Genomic DNA, 13,190 nt, shown 5'->3' on the forward strand with positions numbered 1-13,190 from the left:
GGATAAATGGTTAATTATTTATAAAACTATTGGCCCACTAAATTTAATTTAGTAGATTAAATAGATTTGGGGCCAGGCTGAATGTAACAGAGAAATGCATTTAAATAAAACCCTAGGAATGCATCTAAATAAAGTTCAAAAGTAGAATTTACATTTTTTAAAGTATTGTCCTTAGATTTATTGAGCCTCATGAAATATTAAGTAAGTTAATACTCCACTTTACAGAAATTGGAAACAAAGTCATCTGAGTTTTTACAAAATAACATGAACCCATTACATGTGTTAATTAACAATTAAGAAGATATTAAATATATATATGTATATTGATACTTAAGAATTGGACATTATATGGATATTACCTTTTCTGGTAGAGTGGTATTAAAACGAAGGGCTGGGTACTCTTACTGATATTGTGCTTTGATTACAATACATTACTTTTCTCTGAAATACAACATGATAGATTCCTTAAATACTTTTTTTTCCTGAAAGAAGAGATTTTCAGTTGAAAGAAATGGTCAGAAAACTCTCAGCATTTTCATGTCTATATAATGCAGAGAGCCTCAGATGAATTTATATGCTTAAGTAATACAGATGAAAATTGTATAAGCCTTTTTTCCCCTTTTGCCTTAACTGCCAAGAAACCTGGATCCACTGTAATCAGCTCATCTTAGGTGCCTGTTAACATCTAACCCGTGTTCCTGATGGTCTCACTTGTGTTTTCATCCCTAATTGGGTTTAGTTCGTAAGCTGTATCATATCCCGTTAGAAGTCAGTAGAATACCAACTCTATATAAATTGAGTAAAGCTGAAAAATATATTAACTTTACTAAGGTTTTATAGCTAATTTACAGTTACCTACAATCGTAATGCATGATTGAATTAATGACGATCCTGTAACAAAAACACTAATGACATTTGTTTTTAACATTTCCTTTAGCATATAACCATGGAGATTGTAGAGTGAGTTAAGCCTTAGACCTTATGTCTTTCTTTCCTTCCACTTTTATGACTCTGCTATAAAAAAAAATTTTTTTGTTCTGATGAAGAACTGAAAAAAGTTTTCTCTGCCTGCAGGTTTCTAAAAGTGGAAGTTAATGTTCTAAAATGTATGTACACATTGCTTTATGTATATAGCTCAAAAGCATAAAAAAGCAAATAATATTAAATTTCAACATACTTGTTATCCTGCATTCCGGTTGACTGTAGAGAACCTCTAGTCATGTCTATCTGTTTTTGATGCCTCTACAGAATAACTGCCCAGCATCCTCTGCCCAACCAATCAGAATGTAGGAAAATCTACAGATATGACGGAATCTACTGTGAATCTACCTACCAGAAGTATGTTGAAATCTTTGTGAGTCTTCCTTCTGGCTCGTGCATCAGTGCTTGTGGTTGCCAGCTATTCAAAAATGTCCTTGTATTGAAACCTTATATTTCTCTAATTTAGTGGGGAAAAACAAAACAAAACAAAACAAACAAAAACAACCAAAAATTTTGCCTATGAAATCAAGACAGAAAAAAATGTTTATTCTTTTGAAATTGTGGTCTAAAAGTTTTTTTTTTTTAATGACTATATTAAACCTCTTAGGTAAGCTTCTTTATATTGCAATAAACAAGTACTTATATGCAAGAAAATCTCGGCAAAATACATTGCACAGGTGCTATGCATCTTAGGGATTTGAAAGGTGTGTTATGTATAAATTAGCTGTCACTTTTTTCCAGTCCTGTAATGGAATGATGAGTTGTAATTTGCATAATCCTTTAAGAAGTCAAATTATACTGTCATGTAGCAGACTTAACATGCTAGCTAAGATTTCAGAGCTTTGCAGCTAATTACTATGTACCTTACAGGACAGTTAAATTGAAGTTGAGTCCTCTGGCTTTGCTGCCATTTGCTTGCTCCATTACTTAAAAGAATCTGCACTGTTGGTAACGAGGTGTTGTTACTATCACTGAAATAAATACTCTGCTCTGGGAAGGAAAGGCATTTTAATGTATCTTAGCTTGACTTGTATTGCTTTTGCTAAGATGAAAGTTTTTGGTTTTTGTTTGTCTAACACAATAATCTAAATTGGAGTCTTCCCCAAAATGAAAAAAATTTATGCTTTCCAGAAAAGTTATGAAATATTGATGGAAGCAACATTAACTTTTAATTAATTAAATCCCCCTATAGAAAATGTAAAGTAAGGTAAACATAATTTCACTGAAGGCATTAGCCTTTCTGGATATACTTTTCAAATATACTTTGGTGTGTTTTTGTCTTCAAACTCTTCTTTTGCAATAGAGTTTCATTATTGAAAAAAGTACCCTTTTTCCTTAAACCTCCTTTCTGAATACAAGCTGGTGAGTTCTACTTTTATTTACTCCTCCAATTGGATGTAGAGCGTTTTCTTTCATGGTTTCCATTTTATAAAATATCAAGAAATCCTGGAGCCCCTGGAGGATGCTCTCTGAAATGGATGCGAAATGGATGGCACTGGGACTCTTTCCTGTATCTTTGCAACTTATTTATCTCTGGCTTTATTTCTTGATAATCTGTTGTCTAGATAGTGTTATTCTCTCCATCAGAATTAGTGTAATTATAATGCAGATTTTTTTCTGATGAATATTTTTTGAAAATTCTTATTATCTGTGAGTCATAATTACTGAGGCTCTTGGTGGTCAGGTTTCTGTAATTTGTTAGTGATTTTGTGGCTTTGTTGTGATTCGTGGATACTTTGAGGAAGCCTTTTGCTGTAGAAGAAGGGGGTCCTTTAAAGACCGTATTAAAGCAGCCGTTAATTGTTGACCATTCAGCCAACTGTTGTTCATTTGTAATTAAGCCAGTGTCACGTGTCTGACATTCCTATCTACTTAGAGGCTGAGGTTTGTCTGTTTAAACTCGCGAGAGTGTGGATGGTGTCTCCGTCTCCAGGAATTCAGTCCACAGCAAGGCTTCTCTTCTAACCGTAGGTGTCATCTGAAGGGCTTGCTTTTTTAAGAATTGGTGTTATTTGTAGTCAAGGTAGACACAGTAGGCAGCACAGCTGTGACTGCCAGAGAAAGTCACTAGGGGGATATTCATAACAAGGAAATATTGGCAAATAAATGATGAAGAAGGGGAGGAAATCCCCAAGATGTTAAATTGGAGCATTGTCACTGAGATGATTAATGGTGCTGTGTATTTTAGTGAAGATGCTTATCTGGATTGTCTTGAAACTATAGTGTACATTTAATAGCACCTATAAAAAAAGCATGTGGTGCAAGAGCACATTGAAGAGAAAAAGCTGTGGATGCTGACTTTATTTTCCTGAGTGTTTTCTCCAGCTACACCTTTGGCTGCTGGTTATTGGAAAGCTGGTGTTAATGTATATTATATATAGGAGTATGTATAGTCTATATAATATATTTAATATTAATCGGCATTTATATAGGTCCCCTCCCTAGAGGATTGAAAATGTTTTGTGAAAAAGATGGGTATCTTTTCAACACTTTTTAGGGGTGAACATTATCAGTAAAAGGGAAATGCTGATCGCTCAGATTTGCTTAGTCATCCTAGGCAGACAGGCAGTGCCGGCCATAAGGCTACCGTGGGTAAACGGCCAAAGTTCCATCATTGATGGCTTTAGTACAATTAAAAAAAAAACTTTTCCATTAATTTCTGCTGAAGGAGTGTCTGTCTTAGAAGACCCTCTAGCTTTCCGTGTCAAGCCATGAACATCCTGATTCTGTGTAATGAATTATCACTTGCCTTGAGGGCTCTTTCATCAAAGATGGCAGGTTCATCTTTGGGCAGTTACTTAACCTTCTTGGGCCTTAGTAATTACTACTAGACACAGGGCTAGACATAGACAAGAGACATATAATCCTATCTTCAATGAGCTTAGCGTCTAGTAGAGCACTGTTTTTTAATTTGGGGGGCCCTACTGGAATATTGGGGTATGAATCCAATTTGGTGGATCAAGATCAGATGTTTTAAAATGAAATGGAAGAGAATAGAAAATTTTAGTGCATTGCACTTAGGAAGAGTGTGTTTTATCTTGTGAGGCTTCCGGTTTTTATGTGTGTGTGTATGTGCACCTAAAACTGCAAGTATGTGTGTGCATGGGGGGTGGTTATCAGTTAAAATGTGTTTGTCACTGTGTTTTATATCCAAAAAAGATTGAAAGCCACTATAGTAGTTGGTAGGTAGACATGTAAACATAATGACGTATGGGTATTACAGCAGTAAGTGTTCAGGGTACCGTGGGTTATAAAGAAATGGTCAGTCTGTGGAAAGGGTTCAGGACTGTCTGGTCTCTCATATCTAGGCTGTGCTGGAGCCAACTTGGATAGGCTCATGAGAGCAGGCTGTATGGTCAGCTTTCCAACTCCTTGACCCCTGACCTCATGCTGGTGACTTGAAATTGGGCAAAGTATTTCCACTCTGGAAACTGGAAAATGCTGCAAATTAGACGCTTTCCTACCCCCACGTAGTTGTTAAATATTTACCAGCATATATCGCTTAAGAGGAGTGATATTCCTTCCAACTGTAATTCTATGGCTTTATAATTATTGTGAATTATTTTACATTTTAAAGCATTTTATATGTTGCATTTAGATGTTACTGGGAATTATTAAAATAATTAAATCATTTCAATGATATTGAAGTTTAAAGTGCATAGGAATATGAAATGTGTGATTAATTATTTCAAAATGTCCATAATTTATGGTTTCAGAATAATGGTAGTTACCCTAACTTCTTACATTAAATGACTATGACATGGACAGTTTAAAACTTCAAATTGTAATTGGTGATATTAAGTTTTTTGGCAAAGGGTAGGAATAGTGTTTTCAAGAATGCTAACCACATTGTAAATACTTTATAAATTTCATTGCTTTATGTTAAGCTGTCATTTCGCTAAGTACTGAAACATTTAGATCCCAGACCCCTCTCTCCATTTTTAGCTCTCCTTATAGTTTGCAATAGTATCTTTAGATTTTAGTGAACCCATCTATAAAGTAGTAGACTGAATTGGGAGATGACATGGTTATTTGTAATTAAAACAGTTGTCTTACTTTTTTATATTTTCAATCATAAAAGTGAAAGTAGTATGGAGAGTTGGAAAAAAAGATATCCCCCTCCATAATAATTATGATAACTTTAAGTTTTATTTTTAGAGAAAGACAAGAAAATATTTGAGTCATAGGAAAGGAAACTTTCCCAGACATGAGATGGAATTGTAGCCATAAATTCATCAAATTACCTGTGTTAATACGTGATTGTGGGGAAAGATAACTAGGTAGGAAAGAGTCAGCTGAGAAAGGCCCTTAGGGCCTTAAAGTTTGTCACAATTTAGCTATCTGGTTGGATACTACTGTAGAGGGATTTGAGGAAGATTGGGCATCCTTGAAATGACTGTTGTTGAACACAGCTTTAAGGCGAGTCTGGGGAGACTGGAACGTAAGTTACTGACGTTTATTGAGCCTATGCTATGCCATGTCAATAGGCGCTGCTGTACCTATTTTGAACAAAGAGGTTTAACTCGGGCTTCCTAGTCTCAAAGTGCAGCCAAGATTGAGAAGGTGCTTGTAACTGACTAGACAGGTATCACCTAAAGAGAAGGAGACATTGGCAAGTTTGTGAGGGTTGTCTTTGTTTCCTGTCTTCTCCATTCCAAGCCAATCTTCCTCCTCTGTGAAATTCACTCCACCTGGATACCTGGGTAGTGTTTCATGCCTGGGCCTTTCCCCAAAGAGGCGGGGCATATATTTTTGTCTGTCCCCCTCATTGCGGATCAGGTGTTGTTAACTGATAATGTTACTCTTCCATTTGAATTTTAATAAGCAACTCCAAGTAAAGAATTCAAGCAAAAAAGGGTGGCTTCTCCAACAGAGTAATTTCAGACACCATGACAGGGATTGGAGAAATTAACCTGGGCCTGGAGGGGCAAACCCAGAAGGAGGGTGTTCTCCTGCTCGGGACAGTATTGAGGCTGGCCTTTGCCACGAAGTAGGGGTTTGGAAATGGGAAGATTCAGACTCAGAAGAGGGAAGGAATTAACAGGGTCCAGGAGAAAGAGGAGGAGAATAAATGAAGAAAGAAGAAATTCACCAGTCTTCATCTGCTGTGTTGTGCCAGACAGAGTACTAACCACTTGCACGTGTCCTCCCAATTAAGGAGAACAAGACAGGTGCCTTGGCAGGCAGGCTGCTTGGGGATAGATGGTCAACAGTGCTGAAGGGGAGGGAAAGGTCAAGGAGGCTCCAGTGGCAGCAGCAAGTTCTTTTACTGGTTGTTTAACCCGATTGATTGATTGCTATTATACTGGCTCCTCATCCCCCACCTCACACACATTAGAATAATTTACGCCAGTTGTGTTTGGATCAGTAAATACCTAAGAATTGAGAAAAGAGAAATATACAGTGAACTTCATAAAGAGCTCTAATAGAATCTGCATGTTAAACAGACGTTGAACTTTGTAGCAAGAACTGCTTCAAGCCTTTCAACATCCAAATGAATTCTGATTTCCACATCATGCCTTTCAGACCTCAGCATGGTTTCTGGTGGTTTCTCCCAGTTAATTTTAGCATCACACCAATGATTTTGCCTGCAAATGACTTGAAGTAGCATATCTTGGTAATGTGATGGCATAAACGTTTATTATTTAGGACTAGCTTTAAAAGGAACTAATTTATTCATTTAACAAATGTATTTTGATTGCCAACACGAGTCAGGTGCTATTTTACACAAACTGACTTAGTGAAAGGTGACTAAGAGACTTCTGCCCTCCAAAAGCCTACAAGACTGAGATGTAAACGAGTAATTGGGGTTCCATGTGAGAGGTGCCCCTGGTGAGATGAGTGCAAACTGTGGAAGTGGTGCTATGCAAGAGGTATTTTTAGTAGTCAAGGTGGGCCCTGGAGTCTTCATGGTGGAGGAGATACCTGATTTGGGGGAGGGGTGCCTGAGTTGGTGATTTAGGCTAAAAGAGTATTTCTTGTGTAGCAGATCACAAATGGCACATGTCAGGAGTGGAGGGATGGGGGAAAGGTGACAGTTAAGGTTGGAGAAGAAAGGGGAGCAAGGGCATCTGGTAGGTTGCCCTCCTGTGGGGCCCTGGAGGGGTTTTCAGGAGGGGCGGAGTGTGGAATGGACTGCCTGTTAGAGAACAGCTCTGGAAGAAGCTTAGGCCTGAGGCAGGAAACCTGCTGCGGAGTGGCCCATGGCCTCAGCGCCTCCTCTGTTTAGAAAGTTATTTAGTGTGCTTTGCATGGAAGAGTGTGCAGTCATCCTGTGTTTGTTAGCTTGAAGTTATTTTTGATTTATAAACATCTTGGAGGACTCTCCCAGTATGAAATCCAGTTCAGGACCTATCCACAAATTCACTGCTTTTCTTGGCTTCAGGTGCTCCATATTTGCCTTTCTCCTCACAGACCACTTGTAATTCAAGATAAAGGAATGCCAGAGAGTAAAAATGGACAGGCACAGGAGGCATGATTTAAAATGAAAGAATATTAATTGGCTTCACCAGAGTGTATATTTTCATTATGAGAGAAGTGACTGCCTAGATTTTTAAAAATAATTGGTTAGTGACACACCTGCAGTATGTATGAGAACTCTAGAAACTTGAGAACAGAAAGTAAAGGTCAAGGTTACAGGAATAGAGCTACAATGAGCCTTTTGTAGGCATGCTGTTCAACTACAGTGTTCAAAATCGCTAACGGGTGGTTTCAGAGAGGGACAGAGACTGATGTGCTTGTGCCCAGATTTAAAAAATAATAGAGCAAACTTATCTATAAACTGTGGTTTTAATAAATTCTCTTCACCTTCAGAACAGCTTGTTCTGTGTGTTGTTTGTAAAGGTGTCTTTAGTGAATTTTTGGTCTTAGTTTATGCATCAGAGTAGAAGAATTATGCTTTAGTCTAATTTAGATCCACAAGTCCACGCAATAATATTTAATCATTGCTAGAGAAAGCTAAACCTCCTGGAAATGGATCTGAGTTTGATCCAAGCCCCACAATTATCTATGAGATGTGGGACAGTGGCTAAGTTACTTAACTCTTTAAGCTTCTGTTTTCTCACCTCTAAAATGGAGACAAAAATGATAATTATCTCATAGTTGTTTTGAGGATCAATGTGATGATAAAGATGATGATAATGGCTAACATTACTAATCTTTTACCAGATATTGATGTCTGGCAGTGGGCTAATAGCTTAATATATATATTTTAAAAGTCTTTACAATAAACGTAGGTACTAGGTATGTTTATTACCACCGTTTTACAGATAACTTATAGAGTAGCTCACTGAAGGTTAAGAAGGTAGGATATGGTGGGATTTGGATCAGTATCACCAAACTATGGCTCACTGGCCACATCTGTTGCCCCTTCCCACTGCCTGTTTTTGTAAATAAAGTTTTATTAGAACACTTCTACACCCATCCACTTATGCACTGTCTATGTATGCTTTTGTGCTACCATGACAGAGTTGAGTAGTGGTGACGGAGACCATATGGCCCACAAAGCCTCAAATGTTTCCTGTGTGGCCCTTTACAGAAAAAGTTTACTGACCCTTGCATTAGACCTCCAGTCTGTCTGACTGCAGAGCGTAAGGTCTAAACCACAAAAACATTTACTATGGTGCTTGGCATATAGTAAAAACTAACTAAATGAGCAGTGCTTTGTTACTCATCTAACTTAGGGTACAACTATTCGCCTCATAGAGCTCTTGTTTACAAAATGGAAATAATCATTTAGCCTCCAGGAAGATAAGCCATTATGACTATGGAAATGTTGAGGAATTTAACGTTCCTAAAGGAACACATCCTGAGTTGTAGGTTAAATTTACCATTTATTACCATGTGTTATGTAATATAAATGCAAGAATTTCCACTTTCATAGCATTCAAAATACAGTATTCCATTATAAGGAATAATTGTGAACTTTAGTGAATATTCAGGATCACTGTTAATTTCATACACCAGAAAATTTCATATGCTTAGGAAGATTATATTTTCTTAACCTTCCAGTGGAAAATACATTAAAATGGAAATGCCACTTAAAAAGTATTATGATCTATGTTAAAAGTATGTATAAGCTTACAGAAGAAAAATGCAACAGGATTTTTTTATCCACTTAAATGAGAAGATACATAATCAGCATACCCCTCTTAATAGTCTTACAACAACCAAGGGAAGAGATTGTTTTCAACTTTACTCAGAACTTTTATTTCCATGTATTTGTCTATTGATTCAGGGAATTCCCTGTCCTCTGCTCAGTAATGACCTTGGATTTGTGTTACTTTGGAGCTTATCGAGTACACTGTGGCAGGACATCAACTTGTGTTAAGGGGATATTCTTGGAATTACCTTTCATTAAGTCCAATGCCATGGCTCTGGGTTGGTGGCCTGGGGGGGGGTGGGTTGCGATTCCTAGATTAGTTACATTGTTTTCTCTTGGAAAAGCTCTTTTTGAATAGAGATGCAACACATTTCATTCCAGAGCATTTAGAAAATGCATATAAACATAAAGGAAAAAACATAGTGTTTGTAATCGCACCACCCATAGACAGCTACCATTAACAATTTGGTGTCTATCCTTAGATATAATTGTGTTTATATGCATGTCATCTTTGATAGTTCTGTATGCACATATATGTTTTTCTTATGAATCCATCCACAAGTTGCTTCAGCTGGCAGATATCTGGGGCCAAGTGTTCTAATTTGTCCACAAGCAGCTTATTTAAGGGAAGTTGGAAACTAGTCGACTTCCATATAGAAACTACTTTCTGCAGAGATTTGCTGTCTTACGCAATGTATATTTTTTCCTGTTAACAGTCTGTGTTTCCTTCCTGAACTTTTACTACTTTCTTGTGTGGGGAATTTAAATTCTTTTGTTAGAAAAAACAAGAGAACTCTAGCAAGAACTAGTGATAAAATTTTCAGCAGAAAAATCCTTCTCTATCCTCTCAGTATTTTTATCTAGAGAGTCCATCATTGAAAGGTAGAAAGTTTAGAGGATGAAGCTAATGGTGAGAAGGGTATAGTGGGCTCGAGAAAACGTACAGCTTTTTTAAAAAAATTAATCAATCAATTTATTTATTTATTTATTTTGGCTGCGTTGGGTCTTCGTTGCTGGCTTTCTCTAGTTGCGGCGAGCGGGGGCTACTCTTCGTTGCAGTGTGCGGGCTTCTCATTGCGGTGGCTTCTCTCGTTGCGGAGCACGGACTCTAGGCGCGCGGCCTTCGGTAGTTGCAGCGTGTGGGCTCAGTAGTTGTGGTTCGCGGGCTCTAGAGTGCAGGCTCAGTAGTTGTGGTGCACGGGCTTAGTTGCTCCGCAGCATGTGGGATCTTCCCGGACCAGGGATCTAACCCGTGTCCCCTGCATTGACAGGCCGATTCTTAACCACTGCGCCACCAGGGAAGTCCCGTACAGCTTTTTTTTAGATCAGAATATGTACATGCATGAGAGGTAACCGTTAAGTGATTAGACGGAGTTTTCTGGCTACTTTACAAACTCATTCTCTCACATGCCACATCTGCTACATCAATCCTTAGGTTGCTTAAAAAGAATGCTACTTACTGTGTTCAGCATTGAGATGTTTTCATCTAGTTCTCACAGCAGAGAGAGGTCTGGTTTCTGGGAGGATTTTGGTTCAATAACCGGAGTGTAAGGAAAGTATACTTGAGTGATTTTCTGTTGGCCAACTTGAGACCTTTGTGATTCACATATTAGTGTGAGGATTCTTTGGAATTGAGCGCTTGATATTTATGTGATTAAATAGACTATCATTGTATCTTATTTAAAACCTAATTTCCCTTCCCTTCCTTCAGCTCATTTATAAAGGCTCCCTGCAATAAATTCTAAATGCAGTAGTATTTATATAGAAGATTTTATATATAGGGCCTCACTCTTTGCTTTTTCTCATTAGGTACCAATGACAAGAGGCCTGTTTCTCTCTCTAGCAATTCTCATCACTTGCATTTCAACCAACATAAGCTTCCATAACAGCCTCATTTCCTTGACTGTTGCCTGTCAGGGGTGCTCAGAGTGAATCACAGCCAATTGCATGCCTTGGCCTTTAAACCAGAAGAGGTGCACGATCTTTTTGATGATTCTCCTCTTTGCTTCCACTCTCCAACCACACTAACAAAATTGATTTAGGAGTGAAATTGAGTTGGCATGGCTCTGTTGGACACAGTCTCCCATTCCATGTGCTTTAGACACCAGCTGGATCTCCTGGTGAAGAATTAACATTTGCAGTGCAGGATTCCCTTGCCATCAGAAAGCAGAGCATTCCTAGGAAAGCCTTTGTAAGCCAAAATGATGTAAAGTGAAGAAGCAGTTACCTTAGGACCCATTTTGCTAACAGATGCACAAAATAAATGGAGATGAAGACACATGCTCACAAACACAGCTCAAAGCTATGAGGGTTTGATGCTGAGATGCAGAGCGTAGTTCCTGGGGAAGGAACTTGGTGGTGCCTCTCACTGCTCAGGGTGAGCTCGCTGCCTCTAACTTCTCACCGCAAAACAAACACTGAAGGCTATTTTCGCTTTTGCCTTTTCCCCACATGTGAAAGTCCTCTTCCGATTTCTTTCAGTTATTGAAAACAGGTACTAATGTAGTCTTTCATAAAAGCAAAGTGGTGTAAAGCAAACTTTAGAAAAGTGGGGGATACCTGTAATAACAGGGTGGTCTTTGCTCACTTCCAGGGAAGCAGCATGCTTTTCCAGGGACTGCCTAACTACTTGATGGCTTGCAAGGGGAAAATAAGCAGCAGCTCCAATTCTCATCCCCTGGAGAAATTCACCAGGTGTCCTAAGTCTTGAATTAATATCAGTGAAAGCAGTGGTGGTCATGTCACCATGTTTTTAAAAGGAGAGATTTGGAGACACATCCAGTGGGGATGAAAGTGGAGGGTAGGGGAAATTCTTGAGTTCTTGTAAAATTGACGATCTATAAATTCATCTGATAGCAAGATTGTTTACCCTCTTTTCTGAATGCTGCTTGCCCAAAGCTAGTAACAATTTATATGAGGCTGGTAGGAATGAAGAATGCTGTTTTGTCTTTTTTTTTTTTTTTTTTTTTAATTTATTGGACTTGTGAAATGCCTCGGGGAAGGGGAGACTAAACTAAAATTATGCACAGGCAGATTTTAAGTAGCATATTTAAAAAATAATAAATTTATTTATTTATTTTTGGCTGCGTTGGGTCTTCGTTGCTGTGCGCAGCCTCTCTAGTTGCGGCGAGCGGGGTCTACTCTTCGTTGCGGTGCGTGGGCTTCTCATTGCAGTGGCTTCTCTTGTTGCGGAGCACAGGCTCTAGGCGCGCGGGCTTCAGTAGTTGTGGACACAGGCTCAGTAGTTGTCACTTGCGGGCTCTAGAGCGCAGGCTCAGTAGTTGAGGCACACGGGGCTTAGTTGCTCCATGGCATGTGGGGTCTTCCCAGACCAGGGATCGAATCCGTGTCCCCTGCATTGGCAGGTGGATATCTTAACCACTGTGCCACCAGGGAAGTCCAGTTGTCTATATTTATAAGGATCTAGTGGCAAGTTTGGTTCACTTGCACCACAAATACCTTTATTGGCTCTGTTCAGGAGAAATTTGCAGGACACAAATGACTGCTGTGGTACAGAGTGTCCTCAAAATTCGAGGCTCTGAGACATAGACAATACAGCTGGATTTATTCTGCCATCAAAAGGAAATACCCATTGATGCTGAGGCCTTTCATTGTGAGGCTAAATTGATCCTTCTGCGGACAAGAGAAGTTTTAACTCTTGATAGTGAAGTTAGGTTTCAGTTTCACCATTCTTGCTTCTGTGTTGGCTGGTTTTCCATATCCAGTAATACAGATGCGGTAATTGATTAGCTGAAATCAGAAGGGAAGGAAGTAACAGGTTCCAACTGTGGTGTTCTGTGGTTTTTTAGGCATTATGATAATTGACCCAAATAACCATTTTTGAAGTAAGTAAGTAGTATACTAATTTTGCACTGAAGAAAATGAAGGCTCAGAGACGGTAGGCCAGTTGCTCAGTTTACACAGCTAATAAAGTTTCATCTGGTGACTATTTATAGCAGAATAATCTGAGTCAGTCTGGCCCAGCAGTTTATCCCTTTTAAACAGAATGATGTGGCCCTTTGGAGCAGGATGATAGTTTTCCTCAGAAAAACATTCATCCTCTACTGAAGGCTAGTCTAATGAAATCTATTGCTGCAAAAGAATAAGA

General features: G+C 38.6%; 1 protein-coding gene across 7 annotated transcripts in view; it reads left to right on the forward strand.

Moving 5' to 3' along the window:
* NPAS3 (neuronal PAS domain protein 3) overlaps positions 1-13,190 on the forward strand; it is an 845,785-nt gene that overhangs the window by 105,453 nt on the left and 727,142 nt on the right. For 6 of the 7 annotated variants that reach the window (XM_059914072.1, XM_059914073.1, XM_059914075.1 and 3 more), the window contains exon 2: positions 1,249-1,338. The exons of the other annotated variant lie outside the window; for it this stretch is intronic. In XM_059914072.1, coding sequence (XP_059770055.1) covers positions 1,249-1,338 — 90 coding nt within the window. The remainder of the gene's footprint in view (positions 1-1,248; positions 1,339-13,190) is intronic. 7 annotated transcript variants of the gene reach the window in all.

The sequence above is a fragment of the Balaenoptera ricei genome, chromosome 2 (genome assembly GCF_028023285.1).
Source record: "Balaenoptera ricei isolate mBalRic1 chromosome 2, mBalRic1.hap2, whole genome shotgun sequence".
Classification (NCBI taxonomy): domain Eukaryota; kingdom Metazoa; phylum Chordata; class Mammalia; order Artiodactyla; family Balaenopteridae; genus Balaenoptera; species Balaenoptera ricei.